Source organism: Cervus canadensis, chromosome 4 (assembly GCF_019320065.1).
Source record: "Cervus canadensis isolate Bull #8, Minnesota chromosome 4, ASM1932006v1, whole genome shotgun sequence".
Classification (NCBI taxonomy): domain Eukaryota; kingdom Metazoa; phylum Chordata; class Mammalia; order Artiodactyla; family Cervidae; genus Cervus; species Cervus canadensis.
The window spans coordinates 43,154,675-43,179,101 of NC_057389.1; the positions used below are offsets into that span (position 1 = coordinate 43,154,675).

Genomic DNA, 24,427 nt, shown 5'->3' on the forward strand with positions numbered 1-24,427 from the left:
CAAAGGCAAGGATAACCCCTCAGAATGGGTAATTACCACAAACTATTGACACATATACAGTCAATCCCCAAACAACGCAGGGGTTAGGGCACCAACCTCTAGCTCAGTGAAAAATCCACTTATAGGTTCATAGGCTGTGCCGGGTACCTGCTGCTGCTCTTATCTGCAGTTCTGCGTGAGCATGGACTCAGTCAACAGCAGAGAGTGTAGGACTATTTACTGAAAAAAATCTACATAAGTGGATCCATGCAGCGTGAACCCGTATTGTTCAAGGGTCAATTGAACTTGGCTTTGGAATGCATCTTCCGGAATCTAAACCACTTACATCTGTGTGGGACATTTCAAGTCATGAACTGAGCTACCCCATAATGAGGTATCAATTTGATCCTCAGAACAACCTAAGCATAGGGGTGAGTCCCATTCTGTGAACAAGAAAAACAGCATGTTCTGATTTAAATCCCATCACCTATCCCTTTGCTCCTTCACCTACCCCTTTGCTCCTTCACTGTTTCCTGTCCTTTTATTAGCCAGGTATCAAAATTTATTTTCTTTTATGAACCTCTAGCAAGTAAGGCTGTCCTCTCCCGGCCACTCCCTTAGATCACTCCGGACCAGCCAGGGAGGTTTGGGAGCCCTCTGGAGGCCCCAACACCCTAATTACCCGCTTTCAGATTGTCTTGGATTTTGCAAACAGGGGCAGTCCCAACTGCCAAGCTCTCCATGTTAAAGAGGTTTTTGTGGTTTCAGGTCCACTGCTCCACCTCCTCTCCCTCCCTCTGGGAGGGAAAGAGTGCTGAGTAACAGCTCTAAAATGCTTACTCTAACCTAGGTCCCACTGCAGAGGGGCAGCGGATCAGCCAAGAGATTCCACCCCCCAGGGAGATTCAGAGTTCAGGACTGCAGAGACCATCCCCTACCTTCTCAGGGCCCCAAACCACCTCCAAAGCATCTCTCCCTCCCCAGCAGGCATTATCTCCCAGTGAGTGTAAAACTCAAACACTCTGCCCAGAACAAGGGACAGGTTCCTGGGGAAGGCCTCCTTCCCTTCTTCCCTTCAGAGGGTGCCCCGACTGTGTGCTTTCTTTACAAGAGAAGAAAGTGGTCTGAACTATAGGAAAAGAGCTTTAAGCCCTGATTTATAAAGGCTAACGTAACAGTTCTTCACCAAAAGGTATACAGTATAACCAGCTATGGAGTTTAAAACAAATAAAAACAACCATAATGCCATTATTACGCTTGACAAACAATTCCTTAATATAATCTAAACTTCCGAAAATTTCTTCTTATATAACCTGTTTGTTTGAATCAGGATTCAAACAAGATCCACACAAGGCACTTGACTGATGTCTCAATTCTTCATCCGTAACAGTTCCCTCTTTTAAAAATGCTTATTTACTTTTTAATTGAAGCTGATGTACAATAATATTATACAGAAGTTGTAGGTGAATAATACAGTGAGTCATCATTTTTAAAAGTTATACTCCATTTATGGCTTCCCTGGTGGCTCAGTGGTAAAGAACCCACTTCCCAGTGCAGGAGATGTGGGTTTGGTCCCTGGTTCAGGAAAATCCCCTGGAGAAAAAAATTGCAACCCACTCCGGTATTCTTGCCTGGGAAACCCTATGGCCAGAAGGAGTCTCGTGGGCTACAGTCCATGGGGTCGCAAGGAGTCATACACTACTTAGCGACTAAACAACTCCATTATGGTTATTATAAAATATTGGCTATACCCTGTGTTTGTACAACACATCCTTGTAGCTTATTTTGTACATAATAGTTTGTATCTCTTAACCTAGTACCTCTTAATCCCCTATCTCAACGTTGCCCTTCCCTCCTCCCCTCTCCTCACTGCTAACCACTAGTTTGTTCTCTGTGAGTCCATTTCTTTTCGTTACATTCACTAGTTTTGTTTATTTATCGCTGTGCTATGCCCCCGTGGCTGCAAGTGGGCTTTCTCTAGTTCCGGCGAGCAGTGGCTACTCCCTAGTTGCCCTGCACAGGCGTCTCTGGTTGCAGAGCCCCAGGCTCTATGGTGCGCAGGCTTCAGTAGTTGCAGCACATGGGCTCAGCTGCTCCATGGTATGTGGACTCTTCCTGGACCAGTGATTGAACCTGTGTCCCCTGCATTGGCAGACGGGAGTCTTATCCACTGCGCCACCAGGGAAGTCCTGGCTGTATTTTTTTAACACCCCTTATTTACTAACAAAATTATCTGTCCTGTAGTTTCTCACTTTGAAAAACTGAATAACGGCTACCTCATGGTCCATCAGCGTACTCCTCTATGCGCACAGATCTGTGATTCTGTTAGATGTGGGTTCAATTTTTATTTGGCAGACACAATTTTCACAGACAGCACTGTGTACTTTCTACTATCACATTCACTGTAAGGCACCTAATGCCTGGCTGCTCTGATATACACCTCCAAGCAACTGGCTCAGGTTCCTAAAGCCAGAAAAGTGTCTCCAGCCTTCACAGAACTTGGGTTCAAAACTGAAATTCTTAACCACAATGGCCTATAAACGGATATAAACACACACATAAAAACAACGGATATAAACACACGCATAAAAAAGCTCTGCTTTGTAAAAATTGTGAATCACTGCTATACACCTGAAAATTACATAAATATTATAAACCAAGTATATCTCAATTAAAAACAAATCAAAAAGTTCTACTTTGTTTCTTTTGTGGGGAAGGGGTTTATCAGAGAAAAAGTGCTCTTGATACTAAAAATACTAAAGACATTTAGATCTATTCCAATTCCCTTATTTTACAGATGATGAAACACAGGCTCAGAGAGAGTATGGGGGTTGCTAATGCCCACATAGTTGGACACAAGCAGAATTACAAGCGAAATGAACACCCCTAATAGTGGTGATGATTTATTACAGCTAGCACTTATTAGATGCTCTGTACTTGACATTAAGCTAAACATCACACTAAATATTTATGAATCAGTTACTATTACTATTCCCATTTTGAGGATGAAGGAACAATGGCTTAGAGAGGCTGAGTTATTTACCCAAGACTGCACAGGAAGTTAGGAGCAAAGTTGGGACTCAAAATTACAGACTGTTTAATCCCACCCAGTCCACTTCTAGTGGTGGGGAAGGAAGGAGCCAAGGTCTAAAGTAGCTCTGACACCATGAGGTCTTCATGCAGTGAAGACTGACGGACACCCTAGACCCCCATCAATGCCCCCCGAGTACACCAGTTGTGGGACTGGCGGGTGAAGGAAGATGGGCAAGGGCCCAGACGCAGGAAGGAAATGGAGACTGGGAGTGGAGGTTTATTTGGGGCCAGTTCAGTGTGGCACAAGATTCCTGGGGTTGCCATGGGTTAGCTGGGATTATAATCCTTTTTTATTTCATGCCACCAGTCAGCTGTACTTCAAAGGGACACAGGAAAAAAAAAAATGATACCCAGATTATAAATATGCAAGTCTCAGACCCTGACCTCTCCTTTAAAGAGAAAAGAAAAAAAAGATCACAGCAATGGTTCATTTTCTTACCACACAAAGTTAGAAGTGTAACACAATCCACCCACTTATTCCCTGCTAGGGGTGCTGGAAGTTTGTGGGGATAGTGCACTCTCAAGTCTCTACCTGCTACATGTATACCAGCTACAAAGCTTTTAACACAGCAAATGTTTAGTTCAGTTAGACTCGCCTTTGCCCACAGCCCTAAAGAGCACATGTACACTCTGCCAAAAGCTAATTTTTATGAAAGGCAGATAAATTATAACTTATTTTTAAAACATTTGTCATAACACATTCCAAAGTAAAAGTAGGCAAGTGTTTGGATCATCAACCTTTAAGATTATCCATTCTATGTCCTTCATGTCTGTGGAGAAGCAAAGGTCTACTTTTAAGGAGACAGATCCCATATATTTCAGGGAGTACTAATAAAATACCAGAAAAGGAAAATACACCATTCTCCAACCCCCTCAGTTTTACAGGTGGAGAAAATGGAGACCAAGAACAAGTCCCAGGAAAACCCAAAGATTCAGTCTCCCAGACACAGTATAACAGCGAACACATGCAAGGCACCAGACTAAATACTTTACACGTTCCATCACAGTGAATGCTCACAATGCTCCCTTGAGGCAGATAAATAATTTTATTTCTAGAATATAATGAGGAGGCTGAGGCACAGAATGGTTAAGTATCTTGTCCAATGAAGCAACTGGCTGAGCTGGCATTTGAACCCAAGCAGTTTTGACACCAGAACCTTTGCTATCTTCTTCATTAAAAAAAAAAAAAAATTATTTGGCTGTTCTAAGTCTTAGTTGCAGCACACAGGATCTTCGCTGCAGCACATGGGATCTAGTTCCCTGACCAAGGATTGAACCTGGGCCCCCTCCACTGAGAGTGGGGAGTCTTAACCATCATGGAAGTCTGTCATTTCTTCTTGTAAATGAGACATCCTGCCTCTCTCTTACTTAAAGAGCTGTGGCTAGGATAAGGAATAGAAATTTTAATGTTTTCAAAACATTCTAGGGGAGGGAAATACAAAAAGCCAAAATGCAAATCCCAAGACTTTAAACCACTAAGACAGACACTTCAAACCAGAACAGAGAACCCCACAAGAAAGGGGAGATATCACAAAACATCTTTTATTACTAGTTACTGCCTGTGTCTCTTAAAGAACTAAAATACTAGCATCTGAGCCAAAAGGAGAGCTAAAAATAGGCGTTTGCAGCAAGCTTTGGAAAGCTTTTGGCTTACTTAGGAGGCACCGAAAACATATGCATCACAGAACACAAAATTTCCCAAGACCACACTGCCACTCCACTGGTGTAACATTTAAACTTGTCCAAATAAAATCAGGGCTGGAAAAGGACCTTAGTGATCCATGTAAATTTCAAAGAAAGGGCCACTATCTACCCTGACCACAAAATTCTCCTTCAAAAAGCATCCAAGCCCTAACAACAGGCTTAAACAGAGACGCTACTGGATTAATTCAGAGTTTGTCTGTCGACGACTATTCTCAAAGTTTAAAACTAATGAGCAGACAAGACACTTTCTTGCCTAACAAGAACAGAGTAAGTCTACCGGACTTAGAATTTTGCTTTGGGCACTTAAAGCAAGTTGGCTTTTCCACTCAGAGGTAAAGGCGAGATGCCAGCCAAGCTGTCTTCTTCCCACGATCAATAACCCCGGTGACGCACCCTACCAAGGGCCCCTAGACTTGCACAAAATGCCAGCTCAGGCATCCAACACCACCTGATGTCATGGCTGATTTAAAACCCACAAGGCAGGTTCACCATTAGCAGAGCAGCAGCAGCCAGAATGAGTAGCCCCATTTAAACTTCTGAGGAGTGCCCTCTCCTGCGGATGATTATACCCCTCTGAGTTTAAAGAGGGGGAAGGACCAAAGAGTGTCTTCAAATTGCTTTTCCTCCCTCCGTGGGTGGATCAGGAGGGATTTGCAAGAAAATGGAGATTTCAGCACTGCCCTTTGCATAAGAGGGTTCTGGAAGGAAAAGGGGGGAAGGGGAGGAGGGCAAAAGGAAGAGAACACGGTTTGAGGTACTATTAGTAAACGCCAAAGGTCCCCTCCCCCAAATGAAGCAATCTTAAAAAGAAATAAAAATTACAACATGCCATTTTCAGAATTCGGTGTTCTGGTTTCCCTGGGACTACGAGGGATTCTATTCCCTTCAATATGAAGGCATTAAGCTGCCCTTTCAACTTTCCCCATTCTGATGGTTTAAACCAGTCAGTCTCAAGCAGAAGGGGAGGAGTTCTGAAAAAGCCGTAGGGCTATGGCCACAGGCCATCGTAGTAGCTCCAATTGGGTTTTAATACCGGCTCACTGCAAGAAGATCCTGAACCCAAGAATCCAGCCCCAGGGTGTCTCTACGGGCCGGCAAAAGGAGCAGGCGGGCGCGCCCCCCACCAAAGCCGACGATCTATTTTCAGCAAAGTAAGGCCTAGCGGAGACTCTGTATTCCGTACCCCGCCCCCCCAATAACGAGGCTCTGCGGGGACTTCCCGCACGCCGACCTCCCCCGAGGGGCCGTGTCCGAAAGGACCCAAAGAAGTCGAGGAGGGAGAGGGAGGGCGCGCCGCTCGGCGGTCACATGCCGCCAGCCGCGCGGGGAGGCACCACGTTGTCCCGGCTGCGGAGGAATGCCGGGAAGGGGGTACGCGCACTCACACCCGCGCACACGCACACACCCGGCCGCGCCGCCCGCACCCGCCTTCCGTCCCGAGCGCCGCGGCGGCCGCCGAACGCCCAGGCCAAGCGGCCGCGAGCAGCCCGCCGGCCGGCGGCGCGGCGCATGGCGCCCAACTGTCACCCGCCCGTCCGGCCTGGCCCGGCCACTCCCTCCCCCGCCGCCACACGCCCCTCGCGTCGCCGCATGCCCCCTTACTCGCCTCACATTTCCCCTCACTGGACGCCCCGCACACTCGCCATCCGGCTCCCTCTCAAGGCGGAAGGTCCCCGGGATCAGACGAGGGAAAGCACCGAATTCAATGACACGTTGGGTTTCCTCTTCTCCCCATTCTCCCCGTAACCGACCCCTCGAGCCGTCGCCCACGGCCATTCTACCGCCTAACACCATCTACTCGAGAACAAACTTGTTAACTTTTAAATCCCGAATCCGTGTGGTCGGTATGCACTCATCGCCGGGCGTTTTGCTGCCTATGACATATACTCATTAAACATTTACAACACGGGGACGATAGCAACGCTACCAAAACGAGGAACACAGGGCGGGGGGGGGGGGGGGGGGGGGGCTTCCCGAGGAAGGTTCAGGCAAGAAACCGTCTCTCACACCGACACGCGGGGGTGGGGGGGGGGGCCTTTCACCGAAACCAGCGCCCACCCCTCTCCCCGCGAGATAGGCCAGGACCACGCCGTTGCCCACTAACCGCTGCGGCCCAGGCGGTGGCCGTAGCCTCCGGGAGGCCGGGCCCTCCGGCAGGGGCAGGTTCCCGAGTGTGCTGGGGGGGGGGGGGGGCAGGGCACGGCGACCTAAATTAGCCAGGAGATAATGAAAAAAAAAAAAAAGCCCCGAGTCACCACGACCAGTGGCGGACCCCCGGGCCCTGGAGGCCGCTGGGGGAGGGGACGCCTATGTCCCCGGAAGAGGCCCCCAGTCCCGAAGTACCAAACAGAGACCCACCTGGAGGAGACTGTCCGTTCACGGTGGCCAGGACGGGCGGCAGCGCGTTCTTAGTCCACGGGTTCACCTTGGGCGGAGGGGCCTCCACGAAGTCTCGGCGCCCGGCGCCCGCGGCTCCGGCAGCTCCTCCGCCAGCGCCCGGCTCGCCGCCGCCGCCCTCCTCCCCGTCGCTGATGGCCAGGCCCTCGGCGCCGGGCGGCTGCGGCGGCCGCGGGCTCTCGCGCTCCAGCTGCCCGGTGCCTTCCTTGTGCGGCTTGGCGCAGGGCGGCCGAGGTCTCCGGGTGCCGCCGTCCGGCTCTCCGCCTCCGACGTCGTTCGCCCCGGGCTCGCCCTTGCCCTCGGGAGGCGGCAGCGGCTTCTTCCTCACCAAACCCCCGTGATCTTCGGCCTGCAAGAGCGGGGCGCCCCCCGGCAGCAGCGGCTCCACCTGAGTGGCCATCTGCGCGCCCGCCCCCCCGGAGAAGCCGGGCGCGCCCGAGGCTGCCTCCCCCGCCTCGAACTTGGCTCTCAGAGCGCCCGCGACGCCTTCCTCCGGGGCGCTGGGCCCCAGTCCCGGCGGAGAAGGGTCGGGGTTCACGCTAGGCGCGGCCCCCCCTCCCGGTCGGATGCAGCCGCCGTAGATCCAAGGCCCGCTGGCGGGGCGGGGGGGGGGGGGGAGGAAGGCCCCCCACTCTGCGGTCCAGGCCTCCTCGGCGCGCGTCCCCCCCCGCCCGTTCCTCGCAAGGAGCCCCCACCCCGAGCCTGGCAGGCTTCTCGTCCCGTCCCTCCCTCCCCCCCGCCCCCGGGGCGGCCCGGGCTTCCCGGCACGGGGGCTGCAGCAATATGGACGGACGGGGGAGAGGCGCGGCGAGCCGAGCTGACCACGCGATCCGCGGCAGGCGGCGGGCGGGCGCGCGCCTCGCGACGCAGCGGGCAGGGGAGGGGACGGCGCAACGGGGGCGCGCCCGCCGGGGCTGGCCCTGGGCGACGGGCGGGCGAAGGCGGCGGGAGCGCGCGCGCAGGGCCTCGCGGCCCCGCCCCTGGCCCCGCCCCTGGCCTCCAATTCCTCGGCGCACCTCAGGGGCTAGTGGGTGAGGGGTACTCAAACCGGACGGGGGCGAGCACGTGCCTGATGCAATTCGGAAGCGGGGGGGGGGGGGGGGGGACGGTCAGCGAGCCGGGTAGGAGAGACCTGGTGGTATAAAGAGGGGGAAGTGTCTTAAAGAGCCAGTTCGTGAGAGCGTTCGCAGGTGGAGCACATGGGACCGCGCCACGCGGCCGGCGGGGCCTGCTGGCGCTCTTTAGGTTGGGTGCGCCAGAATCCCAGGAAGGAGCCATTAATATCACCCTCAGCTTACGGGATGATGGCGTGGGGGTGCTGTCGCCTCACTTGCGTCCCATAGGCCTGGCCCCTCCAGGCCCCGCCTGGGTGACCTTGGGTGAGCCGGCCTCACCTCCGTGGACTGTGCTCGGCTCCTCCCAGGCAGCACCGGCCAGGTCAGTGTCCCAAGTTGGGTTCGACACCCGGCCTAGAAGACGAGTCTTTAACCCTTGGGGGCATCTGGCGTCTAGGAAGTGAGCAGGGAATTACCAACAGCCCCCAACCCGGCCAAGCCCTGAAACCGAGTATTTATGGGCGAGAAGTGTCTTTTTTTTTTTTTTCCCCCTCAAGTGGATTTCCGTTTTTATAAGAATTGCTTGGGGCGAAGACGAACCAACACCAAATTGAGACTCTGGGGATCTGAGATTTTATCCTGCCCCTGGTCCTGCCCCTTACCAACTCTGCATTAGTTGGGTCTCAGTTTCCCTATTGTAAAATGAAGACAGTGGTTTCAAATTTTAGAGCACATTTAATTAAATATTTACGGTGGGGGGTTTCTAGGAACAAGGCTTGGAAATAAAGCTTACAAGGACTTCATGGAATTTACATTCTAAGGTAGAGAAAGAGAAAGTAAAACAAACTTACGAACACGAGCTTGTCTCATATCTGTGAAGACAGTAACTACTACGGTAATAGGTCACTAGATCAGTTCCTTTAGTTTGGATGATGAGGAAAAACCTTGGATGCAGATTCTAAAGTATTTGGAATCAGGCATGTCTGGGGTCTGACCCAGAAACTGCATGTCAGGCAAGAACCCTTTTGGAGCTTGTGGTCCCACACCTCACTTGGAGAAGTCCTGACCTCTGGCTGGCTATGATATTACCTGCTCAAGACGTAACAGCCAAGACTGTTAGCCATCTCCAAAAGAATCAGAACACATGACCTGCTGGACAGAGGCGAAGGCTTTCTGAAAATCAGCCTTTTGAAACTGCCCCTAAGGGGTGAGGCTAGTTGTAGGGTTGTTTGTAAGCAGGACCACTGGGGAGAGGTGCTGGTGGGGACAACCAGACAATCTGACGTGTGGTCCCAACTCTTCCATAATGTGGTGCCCACACCTTGGCCAGCTCTCAGCACTTCACTGGACCTCTCTTCCCTGGTAGACAAATGGGGGTAAATTATGCTTGACTTGCTTCTAACCTCTCAGCTTTTGTGAAGACTCAAGTGAGACAATGTCAGTCAAAGTGCTATGTAAATTATAGAGACTGAGGCCAGCACTTCAAAAGAGATACAAGGAAGATAATGATTAAATGATTAAAGGGCTCTTGATGAATTAAAACAGATTCTTTGTCATTACATTATATATACCCTTAATCAGAAGGTAAATTACACTGTCACTAGCATTTACTATTTTTTATTTTATTTTTTAATTAATTAATTTTATTTATTTCCTGAAGAGGATTCACATTAGACTATCTCTGAACTTTTTAGAAGAGGACATAATGGTCCTTGGTGGTCATTCTTTTCTATATGCCTGTAGTTGGGGGTAGAGGGTATGCTTTGTGAAGGGAGAAGGGCTCTATGTGGACAAGTAACTTGTTCATGTTACCCAACATCAGTCTGAGCTGAACAAGCAGCACCAGGCCCTGTATGGAGGCCGGAGCGGCACTGAGATCTGCATGCTTTGCCCCAGAGAGGTGCTTCTAACACCCATAGGCCATTCTACAGATGGGCAAACTGGGACCACAGAAGGAAGATAAGACAAGGTAACCGGCATGAGACCACATCTTACGCTGAGGCTATTAAATTGGAAAAAGAAATTTTAATGATTAGTTAGCCCCCTTGTTTTTCAGGAAACTGAAGTTCAGAGAAGTCGGTTTACTTAACCAGAGTCACACAGCCAGTCCATGGCAGAGTCAGGTCTCCTACCTGAATCTTCTGATCCTAAATGCAGTAGCTTTTTCTATTGGAAACGACGGAATTTCAACTTGAATTCAGTTTTTGTTTTTTTAGATTCCTGAACTACTATGGCATTCTATATGCACGTGTTCATTTTTAAATACTATTGATCAAATAGTTCAGAGTGGCTACTTTTATTAAGTAACTACTATATGCTAGGCTCTATGAGAAATATTAATACTTGACATACTTTATCTCATTTCATCCTCACAATAACCTAGTGAGTTAGATACTAACTTTTCCCACAAATACCTACTGTGTTCCTACTATGTGCCAGGCACTAGGCTAGGTCTCGAAGCTATTATCTTCATTTACAAATGGAAGCAATTGAAGTTCAGAAAAAGAAAGTCAGCTGGCTGCCTAAGGTCTCAGGCAGCAGCTAATCCCCAGGCCTGTTTTATCCCCCGCGCTGCGCTGTGAGCCTGCCTCCTTTCTCTCCATGGCCGTATCAATGGCATTTGTGGAGCACTCATCAAATACACTGGACTGGGGAGGGTACTAAAAAAAGCTGAACCCTGTCTCTCCAAAAGGTAAACTCTAATTGGAGGGACCAAGTAGTTAAGCAATAAGTGATCTCAGGCAAAAAAAAGAAGTTAAACAAGATATGCTTTAGGCAGAAAGCAATAAGGATCAAACTAACTTGTGCTTTTCCCACGGCTTGAACACATCATAGTCTTAAAACTCACACACACACAGAGGAAATCAAACTTTAAAAAATTAAAATAATAAAGTGGGTCCAAATACCTATTTATGTGTTTGTTTGCCTCCTGGTGCTGACAGCTTCCTAAAAAAGAGACAGGAGGCTGAAGCAGGTACTAGAGACAGCAGACCTGGGCCCATCGCCGGCTTTGCTGAGTGAATTGGAGCAGCCTCCTGAGCCTTCCTGGGCTTCCATTTCTCTGTTCACAAAATGGGAAGCATAATACCTGCATCAGGCTCATGGAGAGGAAGAAAGATACAAGTTCCCTGAATCTATTTTTTGGAGGGGAACATAGGTAAAAGAGAGGTGGTTCCTTTATCTGGGCTTGGATATTCCATTTTATTCCTCTTTGAGTTTGATTTTCCAGAGGGCCTTTTGTTTCTGAAAGAACTTGGGCTTTATCACTTATCTTCTTCTGATACCAGGGGCTCCTAGGCTTGAGGCCTCTTTATACCAACACGGAAGAGTAGTTGGGATTAGCAAGGGAGGGGCATTGGCCAGACAGTATTAGCTAGGGAATGTTTTCCAAAACCTGAAGACTCTTGGACCTTCTGGCACATGCCAAGAAATTTACTTCAGTTCATGAGAGGAGGCTCAGCCTAAATCTCCTGTTGTCAACTAGATGCAAATAGCAACAGTTACAGCGTAAGGGGAATAAGAAGAAGGGGAGGGTACTGACTGTTCCCATGTCTGCGTATTCAGTCGCTAAGTCATGTCTGATTCTTTGCAGCCCCATGGACTGTAGCCCACCAGGCTCCTCTGACCATGGAATTCTCCAGGCAAGAATACTGGAGTGGGTTCCCATTTCCTCCTCCAAGGGATCCTCCCCGCCTAGGGATCAAACCTGCATCTCCTGCATTGCAGGCAGATTCTGTGCTACTGAGTCACCTGGGAAGTCTGACCGTTTCCATAATAACATGGCTAACCCTCAGGGTTTCTGTAAGTATGATTACCCCCATTTTACAGATGAGGAACTAGGCTCAGAGGCTGCCCAAGCCACCCCACGAGGTTAGTAAAAGATGGAGAATAGATTTGTAAAGGTCTGATAGAAAATCAACTTTCTTTTAATGCATTCCCCACTCTGAGTTGAGACAGGCAGCATCCCATGGCCTCTTTCTAATTATCTTACCTACACAGCTACTTCCTCCATTCCCACTCCTCTCCCTGGTGTTCCTGAACTTTCTCAAGTGGTCTCCTGCGGGGCTTCCCCACCAACTAACTGTTCTCCTCCCTGCCATGCAGCCTGAGCCAGTTCTCTGGTTCTTTGATTGATGGGCTCTGCCTCTGCTTAAAATCTTGGCGTGCACGTGCCTGCCTGTCCAACTGCTTTCAGCCACACAGCCTACATGCCAGCAACAGTCGACCACTCACTGATTCTTTTATCCTTTCATTCAACCAATATTTACTAAGCATCTGCAGTGTGCCAATTCCTGTCTAGACCCTGGACACGGAAAGGTGAGCAAGACACACAAGGTCCATGTCTTCAAAAAGCTCCTGTCTAATTCCCTGTGGGCCCCATGCTTTCCTGCCTCAATTCATGTACTTTCTCTGTGACAAAGCTGTTCACAGTGAGGTCCTGAGTGTGAATCCCAGCTTGACCATCTCGTGACTTCAGGAGAATAACTTGCATCTCTCTAAGCCTCAGTCTCCCCATCTGTCAATTGGAGATAATAATACTACTTTCCTCATAGAACTTCTGTGAGTCTTAAATGGGAGAATGTGTGTAGTTTAAAAGTACAATGCCTGGCACATAGTATGTGCTAAGTAAATATTACCTTTCATTAGTTTTATTACCGCCAATGATGCCTTTCCACTTCCACATACCCAGAATTCTACTGGTCCTTCAAGGCTCAGCACAAAATGACAACTTCTTTACAAAAATCTTATTTACTCTCCATAGCTGGAATAGATTTCTCCCCCATTGTTAACTCCTGGTGACAATTTCCCTAAAATATTTAGTACTTTCTATCTTCAATTATGGCTAGTGATGAATATGCCTTATCCTCTATCTTGATTATAATATATTTCTTGAGGGCAAGGATTATACCCCATTCTTCTTAGTGTCGCTTATAGTAATCATCACTGCTGCCTTCACACAGCAAGCCCTCTGTGTGTTTTCTGGACAAGGGAATGAATGAATGAATGGATGCAAGATCACACCTTATCACTTCAATGTTCTGGTAACTAGAGCAACATTGTCAAGGGCCAGGTACTAAATTTTATACATTTATTTATACATAAATATATATATATAAATTACTTAATATATATACTTTATAATGTATATAATAAATTTATAATGTATAAAACATATAAATTACATATATACTTTTAAATGATAAAATATAATACAAAATGGGCTGACTTTTGCAAATAGAAAAAAAAATCTAAGTCTAGCAAAGCAGAGTCCACATACAAGCGCACAACCCAGAGGCAATCACAGGCAAGCTGGTATATTTTCTTCTAGTCTCTTTTCTGTTTGTATTTTACATAACTGAGGCCATACTGCACATTCCACAGCTTTATTTTTTAACACTGTATTATGAGCGTTGTCTGCACATCATTGCAAATCCCCTCCACACAGTCAGTGAGGGTCATCTATTGAGCACCTTTGGTATGCCTTACCTCTCAGCAGCCCACCATCTATTGTACCACACTGCATTTCTGAAAGGACTTTCATGGAGAGGGGACAGATGTGATTGTCCCCTGAGCCCCACAGAAGTTCAGTGACTTGCTCCAGGATGCTGGGGCAGCAGAAAAGAGATCAGAACTTCAGTCTCTCCCATCCCATTCTAGGCCCCTGCACCACACCACAGGAAAGAGAGATAGCACATGTCAAAAATGCATAACTCCCATAGCCAAAGGAAGGTAACTATGTTTAAACACTCCAGGGTCAAGAAACATCCAAGCTCATGGGGACAAGTGGAAACCAGAAGTCACAATGAAGGCAGGAAGCAATTTTCCTGGCAACATGATCATAACTGTGCTCCAGGACAGAAGGGGCCCTGAGCTAGGGACTGGAGTCGAAACAAGAAAGGGCACTACATGTTTTCTGTCCTGGGGCAAAACACTACGTCAGCACACTGTTCTCTTCACAGATCACTTGCCTGTCCTTCACCTCTGGCACAGAAAAAAGGGCACAGGGTTTGGGGTCAGAGTAGCGTTCAGGCTCAGGTTTGCCCACTTTCAAGCTGTGTGATATCAGGCAAGTTACTTCACTTCTCTGAGCTTCAGTGTCTCCAGCTATAAAATGGTGAAAAGTGAAATACTTGCCTCATAAAATTCAGAGAACATTAAATGAACCAGTATTTGTGTAAGGGTGTTACAGTCCCAGCTCTGAACCCACCTGCAAGTTCTTTCACCTCTTTTTGCCTCAGTTTTCTCATCTGTAAAATAGAGATGATAACAGCACCCCCCTCTTAGGGTTACTGCGGGAACTAAGTGAGTTAACACTTGTAAGGTGCTTAGAACAGTACCTGACAAATGTAACTGCTGAACAAATGTTTGCTATTCTTGTAAAAAGGATGGTGGTCACTGGCATAGAGTCAAGGCAACCATTCTTCAAATCTCATGAAGAAAGCAGAGACAGTGTTACCCTAATGTAAAGATAAGGAAACTGAGGCTCAGAAAGATTAGGTATTTATCTGGACTCAGACTGCTAGTCGGGGGGCAGCTCCAGGACTTCTAAAGATTCTAAATGCAATGCCTTCTCCTCCAGATAATATTCTAGCTGTTGGAAGCTGCCAGCCCTCTGGCCAATTTCAGCCCACAGACATGTTTTGTTTGGCCCCCACAGTATTTTTTTTTTAATGGAGTTGAACTGTGATTAGATGAGCCCAACACACACTAGTGAGCCTCAGGCCCTGGCCTCCTCTGGTGCTTGTTCCTTCCAGCCAACGACCTGCATTTAGATCCCTACACTGGCTGATACCACGTCCGTCACTAAACACATAGTACAGACATGTTTAAGAGACCAAGGGGAGGGAGAGAAGAGCACAGACCAGAGGGACAGGGAAAAGGTGGTCAGGGAAGGCTTCCTGGAGGTGGCTGTACTTGAGTTAAGACTTAAAATTGAAATGTGGGAATTATCTAGATTAAAAGGGAGGGTCGGGGGTAAGGCAGATAAATTTGGCATTTTGTGACCTTTAGGGAGGTTTATGAGTTTCCCTGCCAAGACTTCCTCAGGCCTTTTCCTTGGTTGAGAAGAGGGAAGAAATGAGTGCCCTTTTTATCTCAGATGAGGTCATGTGACTCAGGAGGGTACACTGTCTGTTGATTGGATTACTGATCTGTGTCATCATCCGTAAGACTCCACACTGCACAAGGCAACAGGAAGGAGGTGTGATCACCAAAGTATGAACTCTGCCTGTCTAACCATGGCCATCTGGAGCTAAATATCTTTACATCTGAGCAGTCTTGATAGCAGTTTCTAACATTTCACACCTCTATGGCAAAGAAGATGAGTGCTAGCTGCAGGAATGAGGTGGGGAAAGGCTGTGGTAAACTAGTAAAGCTGCCTGACTGCCTGTCCCAGTGACATTCACTGCATCAGAGAGGTCTGCTGATCCCCGCCACGTCCCATAGCACCTGAATCTCTGGATCTGTGACACATGGACAGAATCGGGAACCTCAAATAACGTGAGTGGCCTAATTACCTGGGCTTCCCTTGTGGCTCAGCTGGTAAAGAATCTGCCTGCAATGCAGGAGACTTGGGTTCAATCCCTGGGTTGGGAAGATCCCCTGGAGAAGGGGAAGGTTACCCACTCCAGTATTCTGGCCTGGAGAATTCCATGGACTACAGTCCATGGGGTCGCAAAGAGTCAGACACGACTGAGCGACTTTCACTTCCTTTCTTCACTTCACTTCCTTCCTAATTACCTAATGCAGATAGAGTGTGTAGCGATCACTAAAGACAAGGAATAGCTGGGTTCACTTTGCACTGATAGCATTGCCTGGCGGGTTCTCTGCAAGCCTCCAGGGTGACAGGGCTCCCAAAGAGCTCGGCATTTGGAAAAGCAAGAAATGTTACAGTGTATCATGCATAAGCCCTCCCGTGGCTTCAGAGTGCCATGAAAATGAACTCCAGGCCTCTTGTCTTGGCCCACAAGACACCATGTGCTCCAGACTCCATCCACCTTAGACTTCACCTTTCTGCTGGTCTCCTGTGCCAGCACCTCCAACACAGGGAGCTCATCCTTGCCTGGGGGCACTGCCTGGAACACATCCCCTCAGCACAGACACACAGACAACATACACTCATGCTTCAAGCCTCAGCTGAAGTGGCCCCTTCCCAGAGAGACCGCTCTTGATCAGCTTGGCTGAAGTACTTCATGTTCTTCACGACACAGATCACAATCTCTGATTTTCTGCGTGTACCTGCTTTTTCCCATTTCCTCCACTAACGTGTAAACCCTGTGAGCCTGGAGCTTGTGGCTATTTTGTTCATCCCTAGTGTTCCCAAGCACAGGCTGTGGCACAGTAGACCCTTAGTATTTTGTTGAAGGAATGCTGTGTGGTCTCTGGCAAGTAGCTTCCCCTCTCTGGGCTTCAGTATCCCCACATGTGAAATCCAGAGGCTGGATGAGGGACTGCAGAGAGCACTTGGCACTCTGACTGTGGTTCTGTGACTGACATCTGGGCCTTGGGCCCAGGAGTGAGCCTGGCATGCAGCATCTCCATAGTGCTGGACACAGGCACTGATTTAATCAGGCGGCGGACACCCTGTAATTTACTGTTCTGCTGTCCCTCCTCCCTAGTCTCTCGGCTGAAGACCATGCTGTCAAATTTCCAGGATGATCCATGCATAGCCACCTGTTCTCACAGTTCACTGATCCCAGTGCCCACGAGGAGGGGATGGTTGGCACGCAGGACAGGCTGGGAGAGGATGTTCAGTCCAGGAGCTCGAGAGCCCAGAGGACTTGTCAATGTCATAAACTGAAAGACTGGGATCTATGAGAGATTTCATCAAATCCTACACTCTCTGGTAGGAAGGGACCTTCCAGGACAACCCACCAGACCTCTGCCTCAACCCTACCTGCCATAAACACTGCTCAGTAATGATCACCATCACCGTGATTCCACTCGAAGCGCCCAGAATAGAGGCCTCACTGCTCTCAGAGCTGTGCATCTTGTCAATGTGAGCTTTTTCCTCAGCAGCACAGTGAAACAGGAGGCAGCATAGCACAGGTGCCAAGGGCTAGGGCTCTGAGCCAGGAGGCCTGGGCAGAGTCTCAGCTCCACAGCCTCCTCGCTTTGTGAGCCCGAGCAAGCCAGGGGCCTTCTCTGTGCTTCCACCTCCTCTTCTGTTAAACAGGGAGAACCCTCACTGCGCTGCTGGGAGAATCCCAAGTGTTAATATCTAATGGGAAGGCACTCAACTGTCTGTACCTGGTAACTGCCACCTATGAATGCTCTTCTTGTTGTTATTATAGTTTTTAGTTCTTCTTGGACTCTGTTCTCTGGGTTGGTTGATTTGTCTGCGAAAGAGATGGTGGGGCACAGCCCAAAGACACAGGCTGAGAAATCAGAGGGGTGTGTTTGCTGGTGGCTATGAGAACATTTCACGTCATCCTTCCGGGCCTTGGGCTCCTCACCTGAAAAAAGGAGAGGGAATAGCCTCTGTCCTGCTTTCTTGTCACAGAACCCATATAGAACTAACGAGAAATAGACAAGAAGGTTTTGAAAAGTGAAACGTGCTATCTAAAAGTGATAGCACTTCTCTTATATTGTCAGAGAAGCCCTTTCCTCTTTCAGCAAGGCACATTAGCTTCAAAAGAGCTAAACTCAGCCTATTTGGCAAACAGTGTGTTTTGGGTACTTCTTGTGAATTTGAAGCTAATCCCCTCAGAATCTTCTTTTATTAATGTACCAGAGCAAACAAATTTGAGAAGGGTTTACTTACAAGCACGTGGTACATTCCTACAAGATGCAGGGATTGGTTTGACTGATTTCTGCCATCTTTGTTTATTGTTATTATATAATTATTATTTCTTCACTTTCTCTTCTTCAGCAATTTGATTGGCAGAATCCAGGTGAGGTGCATTCACTTTGCAAATGTCAGCAGGACACAGTAGCTCCGCATACTCTCAGGAGTCTTCTGTGACCTTTGACCAATACCTGCGGTGTCCTATGGACGGAGAGACAGCCTCCTCACTGTGGGAGAGAAGCCAGGGCCTCGAGAGGCGAGGGCAGCGGCCCAAAGTCACACAGCCGGTTAATGCCAAAGGCTTGACTTGGTAACCAGGTCTCTTGACTCCAAACTCTATGCTCTTTCTAACAGTTCTGCGGACTCCTGCAATTTCTCTAAATTAGCTGACTGTGTATCAGAATCTTGTCATTCATAGGGGTTCATGTTTGTCAAAGCTCATTGAATTGTACATTTAAAATCTGTACAGTAAAAAGAAAAAAGGAAAAATCTGTACAGGATATTGTTGTAAATTTAACACAATTAAAAAAGAGAGAAAATGGTATGGCAGGGTCCCATTTCATGAGGGGGGACAGTGTCTAAGGTCAGCATTTATGACAAAAATAATATATAATATAACGGGCTCAAGAAAAGCCTTAGGAAGGTATTAATAGCACATAGGAGTCAGCACGGTTTCTTTGGGCATTTTAACAACCGACTGTTCAGAGGGTTCAGGTTAGATGCTGGCCGGCATGTAGGGGTTGGGGTGTGAGAAAAAAAGAATATGTCTCTACAATAGGGTGATATTCAATGTGGTGAGATGCATATGTGGGAACCACGTCTGCCAAGGGAATGGCAGCTTATAGTATCTCACCTTAGATACACACACATACACACACGCGCACGCACACACACACACACAAACAGGCAGACCCCCTCTGAGCAGCTTCCTGGAGCAGGTTAACCAAGGGTGGAAGCCAGAGACAAGGATCTGAGGGCTCCCGGGGCCCACCAGCGTGAGAGTGAAGTAGGGGATATTTCAGGGCCTGGCTGGGGAGGGCTGAGGGGAAGGGGTTGGAACAGGTTGGGAAGTTGAAACAATGGAGAACACCTCATTTAAGAGGAGAGGGCAGGGGTGGGAACCAGAAAAGGAGGAGGAGATTAAAGGCTTGGAGGAGATCAAAGAGACAGACAGTGGGAAGTAGCTTGGTTTTTGAGAAGAAGAAAACAAGTACCAAGGGCTGACCTGCTGCAACATTACAGAACTAGTAATTGTCCTTTGATAAGTAAACATCCTAAAATTTGGAGTGATGGGAAGCTCACCCACAAAGCAGAGTATGTCTGATGAGAGTTTATAAGTTTCAGAAAGGTAGTTAGTTATTTATACATAAAAAAGAAGATTCCACATTTCTTGGAATCAAAATTTGCTCTTTTGAGAATTTTAAACAGTCTGCCTAGAATTGTGTTAAAATAATACATATGTTCACCTTGTACCCTTTAGGATGGCTACTATTGACAAAGAAAAAGAAAATAAATGTTGGAGTGGATGTGGAGAAATCGGAACCCTTGTACACTATGGATGAGAATATATGGATGAGAATGTAAAGTAGTGCAGCTATTATACTATGGAAAACAGTATGTAGCTTCTTCAAAAAATTAAAAATATATCTATTATATGATCCAGCAATTCCACTTTTGGGTATATATCCAAAGCAATGGAAAGTAGGATCTTGAAGAGCTATTTGCATATCCATATTCATAGCAGCGTTATTTGTAATAGCCAAGAGGTAGAAACAACCCCAAAATCAATCAGTGAAGAAAAGGATAACAAATATGGTTCATACAAACATACAATGGAATATTATCAAGCCTTAAAATGGAAGGAAACTCTGCCACATGCTACAACATGAATGCAACTTGAGGACATTATGCTAAATGAAATAAGCCAGTCAGAAAACAACAGAGGATGGGGAATACATGTAAATCCATGGCTGATTCATGTCAATGTATGACAAAACCCACTACAATATTGTAAAGTAATTAGCCTCCAACTAACAAAAATAAATGAAAAAAAAAAAGAAAAGAAAACAACAGATACGCTATGATTCCACTTATGTGGGGCAGCTAAAACAGTCAAACCCACAGTAACAGAACACAGAATGGTGTTGCCAGAGGCTGGGAGAAGGGGGAAAGGGGAGTTGTTCAGTGGGTAGATTTGCAAGATGAAAAGCTCCAGAGATCTGTTTTACAACAATGTGAATACACTTAACACTATTGAGCTGTATACTTTAAAGTGGAAAATGTTATCTTAGGTGCCTTTTAAACAGTAAGAAAAAAAAAAGACAAACAAAAACCCAGTACATTTACCTACAGACCTCCCTTTACTCACTGAAAAACAGCTGGCTATAAAACAGTTGTTCAGTGTGATATTGCCTGTGTCGTGTCCTTTTTTGTTCTAATATATGTGTGTCATCCTCATGAGGATATACACCAAAAAATAATCAGGTTGGTTATTTCTGAGTACTGATTTGTTCTTTTGGCCAACCTGTATAATTGGCCAACCATATAATTTTCTAACCTTTTTTTAATGAGCATTCTGTTAGTATTAAAACAACAACAATAAAAAACTCTACCCCATTCCAGCCCCTGTCTTGATGTCTACAAAGCTTATAGAAGCTAAATTTGCATTTTTGAGTTTTATTTCATATGTAATTAGAAATCACTGCTAATAATTTTTTTTTTTTTTTTTGCTGCACCATGCAGCATGTGGGATCTTAGTTACCCAACCAGGAATCAAGCCCACACCCTCTGCATTGGAAGTGCCAGAGTCTTAACTACTGGATAGCCAAAGAAGTCCTAATAATTATTTAAAACATAATATTAATAGTAATACTTCCTATATAGGGCAAGCTTAATCTGTGCCAGACACTTCTGCTTTTTATGAATTATGTCATACAATAACCCTCTGAAGTAGGTATTATTATGGAGCCCATTCTACATATGAGAAAACAGAGGCTAAGCAGCTGGTACAAATTCATTTATAAATGCCGGAGCTACATTCAGGCTCACAGCAGTCTGATTTCAAAGCCTGTGTTATTGACAGCCGGACTGTTCTGCTAGGCCCGCAGGATGTGCTTATCTGTCGTTCAGTTTATGAGCGCATTTGTCAGCCACAAACATATAATTTCTGTGTTACTTAAATTGTTCAAACAATACCTTTCCCAATGGTTATAGGATATTTCTTTCAAAGATAAAGCAAAGGTCAAGCTCCCTACAGAAATCCCAAGCATGTAACATTCCAGGTGAGTCCAGACAGAGTAAAGAATGCGCCAGACTCTGGTCTGGGACTCTGGTATTGTACCTAGGACATTCCTCTTCTTCACCTATAAACTGACTCCACTGCCCACTACAACTGATCAAGATACACGCTCACTTCCTGAGACCAACTTCAACCAGAGGAGAGGGCGCTGTGTGGACAGGAAAGGCAGCAAAATATGATTTATCTCAAAAGAATGATTACAATTATATAATTAACACCTTGTATCCAGACATTTTCATCTCTAAGGATCTCTGAGAGTCTTACAGATTATTTAAATATATATCACATATATTGCTGAAGACAAAGTCTATAGTTTCAGAAGATAATTAAAATTCCTTCCCCTTTGGAATTAAGAGAATTGCTTATGGGATGAACATTATGCCCACAAAACACACGAATAGATCTAAGCCTGGGGACTCCAAACATAGGGCTGGAAAGGATCTTGAAGAGCAATAGGTACAGGAAAGACAAATTTCTAATATTCATAATTCTCATTTCAAATCCCCTGCTCATGGCAGAAGTGATTAATCAGTTATAACACTCTTTCCCACTAAGCCTGGCTTTGTCCTCAGAATCTTTCTCAATGCAGCAATTCCAGCAGCCACCACCACCTAATCAGAGTTGAACCCTTGGTCATCCTGTAAATTAGTCCACCATCATCCTTCCAGTGTGGAGGAGAGGGAACTGAAATTCAGAGAGGAAAATTAACTTGCTCACAGTTACACAGTCAGTAATACAAAGCTGAGGTTTCCAAATGCTTTTTTCTTAATCTTCTCCTCTGCTCTTTGCTCTGCTCAAAATATACTTGGTGGATTATACATTTTGCACTAGACTTCCCTTTCTTGAATGACCTGTTTAGAATGCCTCTGCCAATGATTTGCTGAATGACAATGGACCTATTGCTTAACCCTTTCAGCATCAAAGTGCTTTTAAGGTGAAAACAGACATAGTAATCTGGGTTCATATCCCTGCCTTGCTTACTGGAAAACTGGGGTACTCTTTTTGAGAAATGAGCTGCTGCTGAAATTTATATGCCTACAGAGAAAGGATCACACATTTTGCGAGCACCTTCTCTCTGTGAGGTACTGTGCCCCTGTTGCAGTGTGGTTTTTCCTCAGAAGTGTAAACATGCAGCAAGACATTGGCTGGCTATGGTCACCTGGCTATGCTCCTGGGAAGGCTACCTAGGAGGTGGCATTTGAGCAAGACTTTGGAGAGCAATACGATCAAATGTTTCTTTTGATTATAAAAGAATATGTGGTTATTACACGATTACTGGGATGGTATGTCAAGAGGAAAAAAAACCACCCCTATTTCCTTTGTAAACCATGTCAACATTTTATTTTTCTCTTCTAATACCTTTTTACTCTATGCATAGGTACTTGCTTTTTTCCTCTTTCCACATGGTTGTTAATCTATGCATGCCATTAAATAATTTTTCATTTATTTTTGGCTGTGCTGGGTCTTCGTTGCTGCATGGACTTTCTCTCTAGTTGGGGTAAGCGGGGCTACTCTCTAGCTGCAGTGGGTAGGCTTCTCATCACCGTGGCTTCTCTCGTTTTGGAGCATGAGCTCTAGGTGAGGGAGTTTCAGTAGTTGAGGCACATGGACTCAGTAGCTGCAGCTCTAGTGCACAAGCTCAGTAGTCTTGGTGCGTAGACTTAGTAGCTCAGTATCAACTGGGATCTTCCTGGACCCCAGATCAAACCTGTGTCTCTTGCATTGGCAGGTGAATTCTTTACCACTGAACCAACCAGGGAAGCCCTGCATGCCATTTTATATTTTTATTTTATTTAAGTTTTAATATAGTATGAGAATGCTTCACAACCCAATAATTCTACTCCTAAGAATAACAAACCAGAAGCACATACGTGAGACTCCCCTGGTACTCCAGTGGTGAAGAACCTGCCTTCTAATGCAGGGGAGAAAGGTTTGATTCCTGGTTGAGGAACTAAGATCTCATATGCCAGGGGGCAACTAAGCTGGTGCACCAATTAGAGGACCAGGCGTGCCGCTGCTACTGAGCCCACTCGCTCAGGAGCCCATGCATTGCCAGAGACCCTGCATGCCACAATGAAGGTCCTCCATGCCACAACTAAGACCCAACACAGCTAAAATAAATAAATAAATAGGAAGCACATACATACACATGTTCACCAAAAGGCAAATGCTAGCAGTACATATTTGTAATAGGCCAAACTGGAAACAACCTAAATATCCATCAATAGAATGGATAAATAAACTGTAGTATATTCACAAAATTGAAAACTATACAGTGATGAAAATAAACTATAATTACACAAAGCATGTGAATGAATCTCACAAATATAATGTTGAGGAAAAAAAGTCAAACACAAAAGAGAACATGCTGTATGATCTATTGACATAAAGTCAAAACCAGGGAAAAACTCACCCTGGTATAAGACATTAGAACAGTGTTTACACAGCTCGTGATTGGAAGGAAATACGGGGGGGGGGGAGCATCTGATTATAGTTTATAAAGTATAAGCACTGGGTGAAAATCTATCAAACTATGCATCTCTGACTTGTGTACTTGTGTATTTGTCTACATATGTGCTATAAGTCAGTAAAACATTAATTAAGTAGCTGCAAGAAAGCACATTCATTAGACAGACAGGGCTAAGAATGTCACTTTGGGTAGAGGGAACAGCACAAAGACTCAAGAATGGAAACTGGAAAACGATCAAGATTGTTTGTGACACTAGAATTACAGTATTTTGCATGAAGAAACTATCTCAAAAGACTCTGCCTGCCAGGAGAAGAAAATGGCAACCCACTCCAGAATTCTTGCCTGGGAAATCTCATGGACAGATGAGCCTGGTGGACTACAGTCTATGGCATCGCAGAGTTGGACACAACTTAGCAACTGAACAACAGCAACACACAATCAGGCAGACTGTGATCTGGGAAAATAGTTCTTGATGGAAATGTGGCATAAAATGGAGAGTGAAGTGACCTAGCAATATGGAATACAGAGTTTTGTAAGAAATTAACATTTGTGTATAGAATAATAGCTGCAAATATTCAAACAATAAAGTCCGTGGCTAAAGAAAAAAAAAAAAGAATCTGCCTGCCAGTGCAGGGGCAACAGGT

General features: G+C 46.4%; 1 protein-coding gene across 3 annotated transcripts in view; it reads right to left on the reverse strand.

The window, feature by feature from the left end:
* Positions 1–24,427, reverse strand: part of LARP1 (La ribonucleoprotein 1, translational regulator) — an 85,131-nt gene that overhangs the window by 49,740 nt on the left and 10,964 nt on the right. The window contains exon 1 of one of the 3 annotated variants that reach the window (XM_043464882.1): positions 7,135–8,004. The exons of 1 other annotated variant lie outside the window; for it this stretch is intronic. In XM_043464882.1, the coding sequence (XP_043320817.1) occupies positions 7,135–7,573 (439 nt within the window). In that variant the 5' untranslated portion in view covers positions 7,574–8,004. Of the gene's footprint in view, positions 1–7,134; positions 8,005–24,427 lie in introns of those variants that run through there. One more of the 3 variants, XM_043464880.1, reaches the window with a different exon arrangement.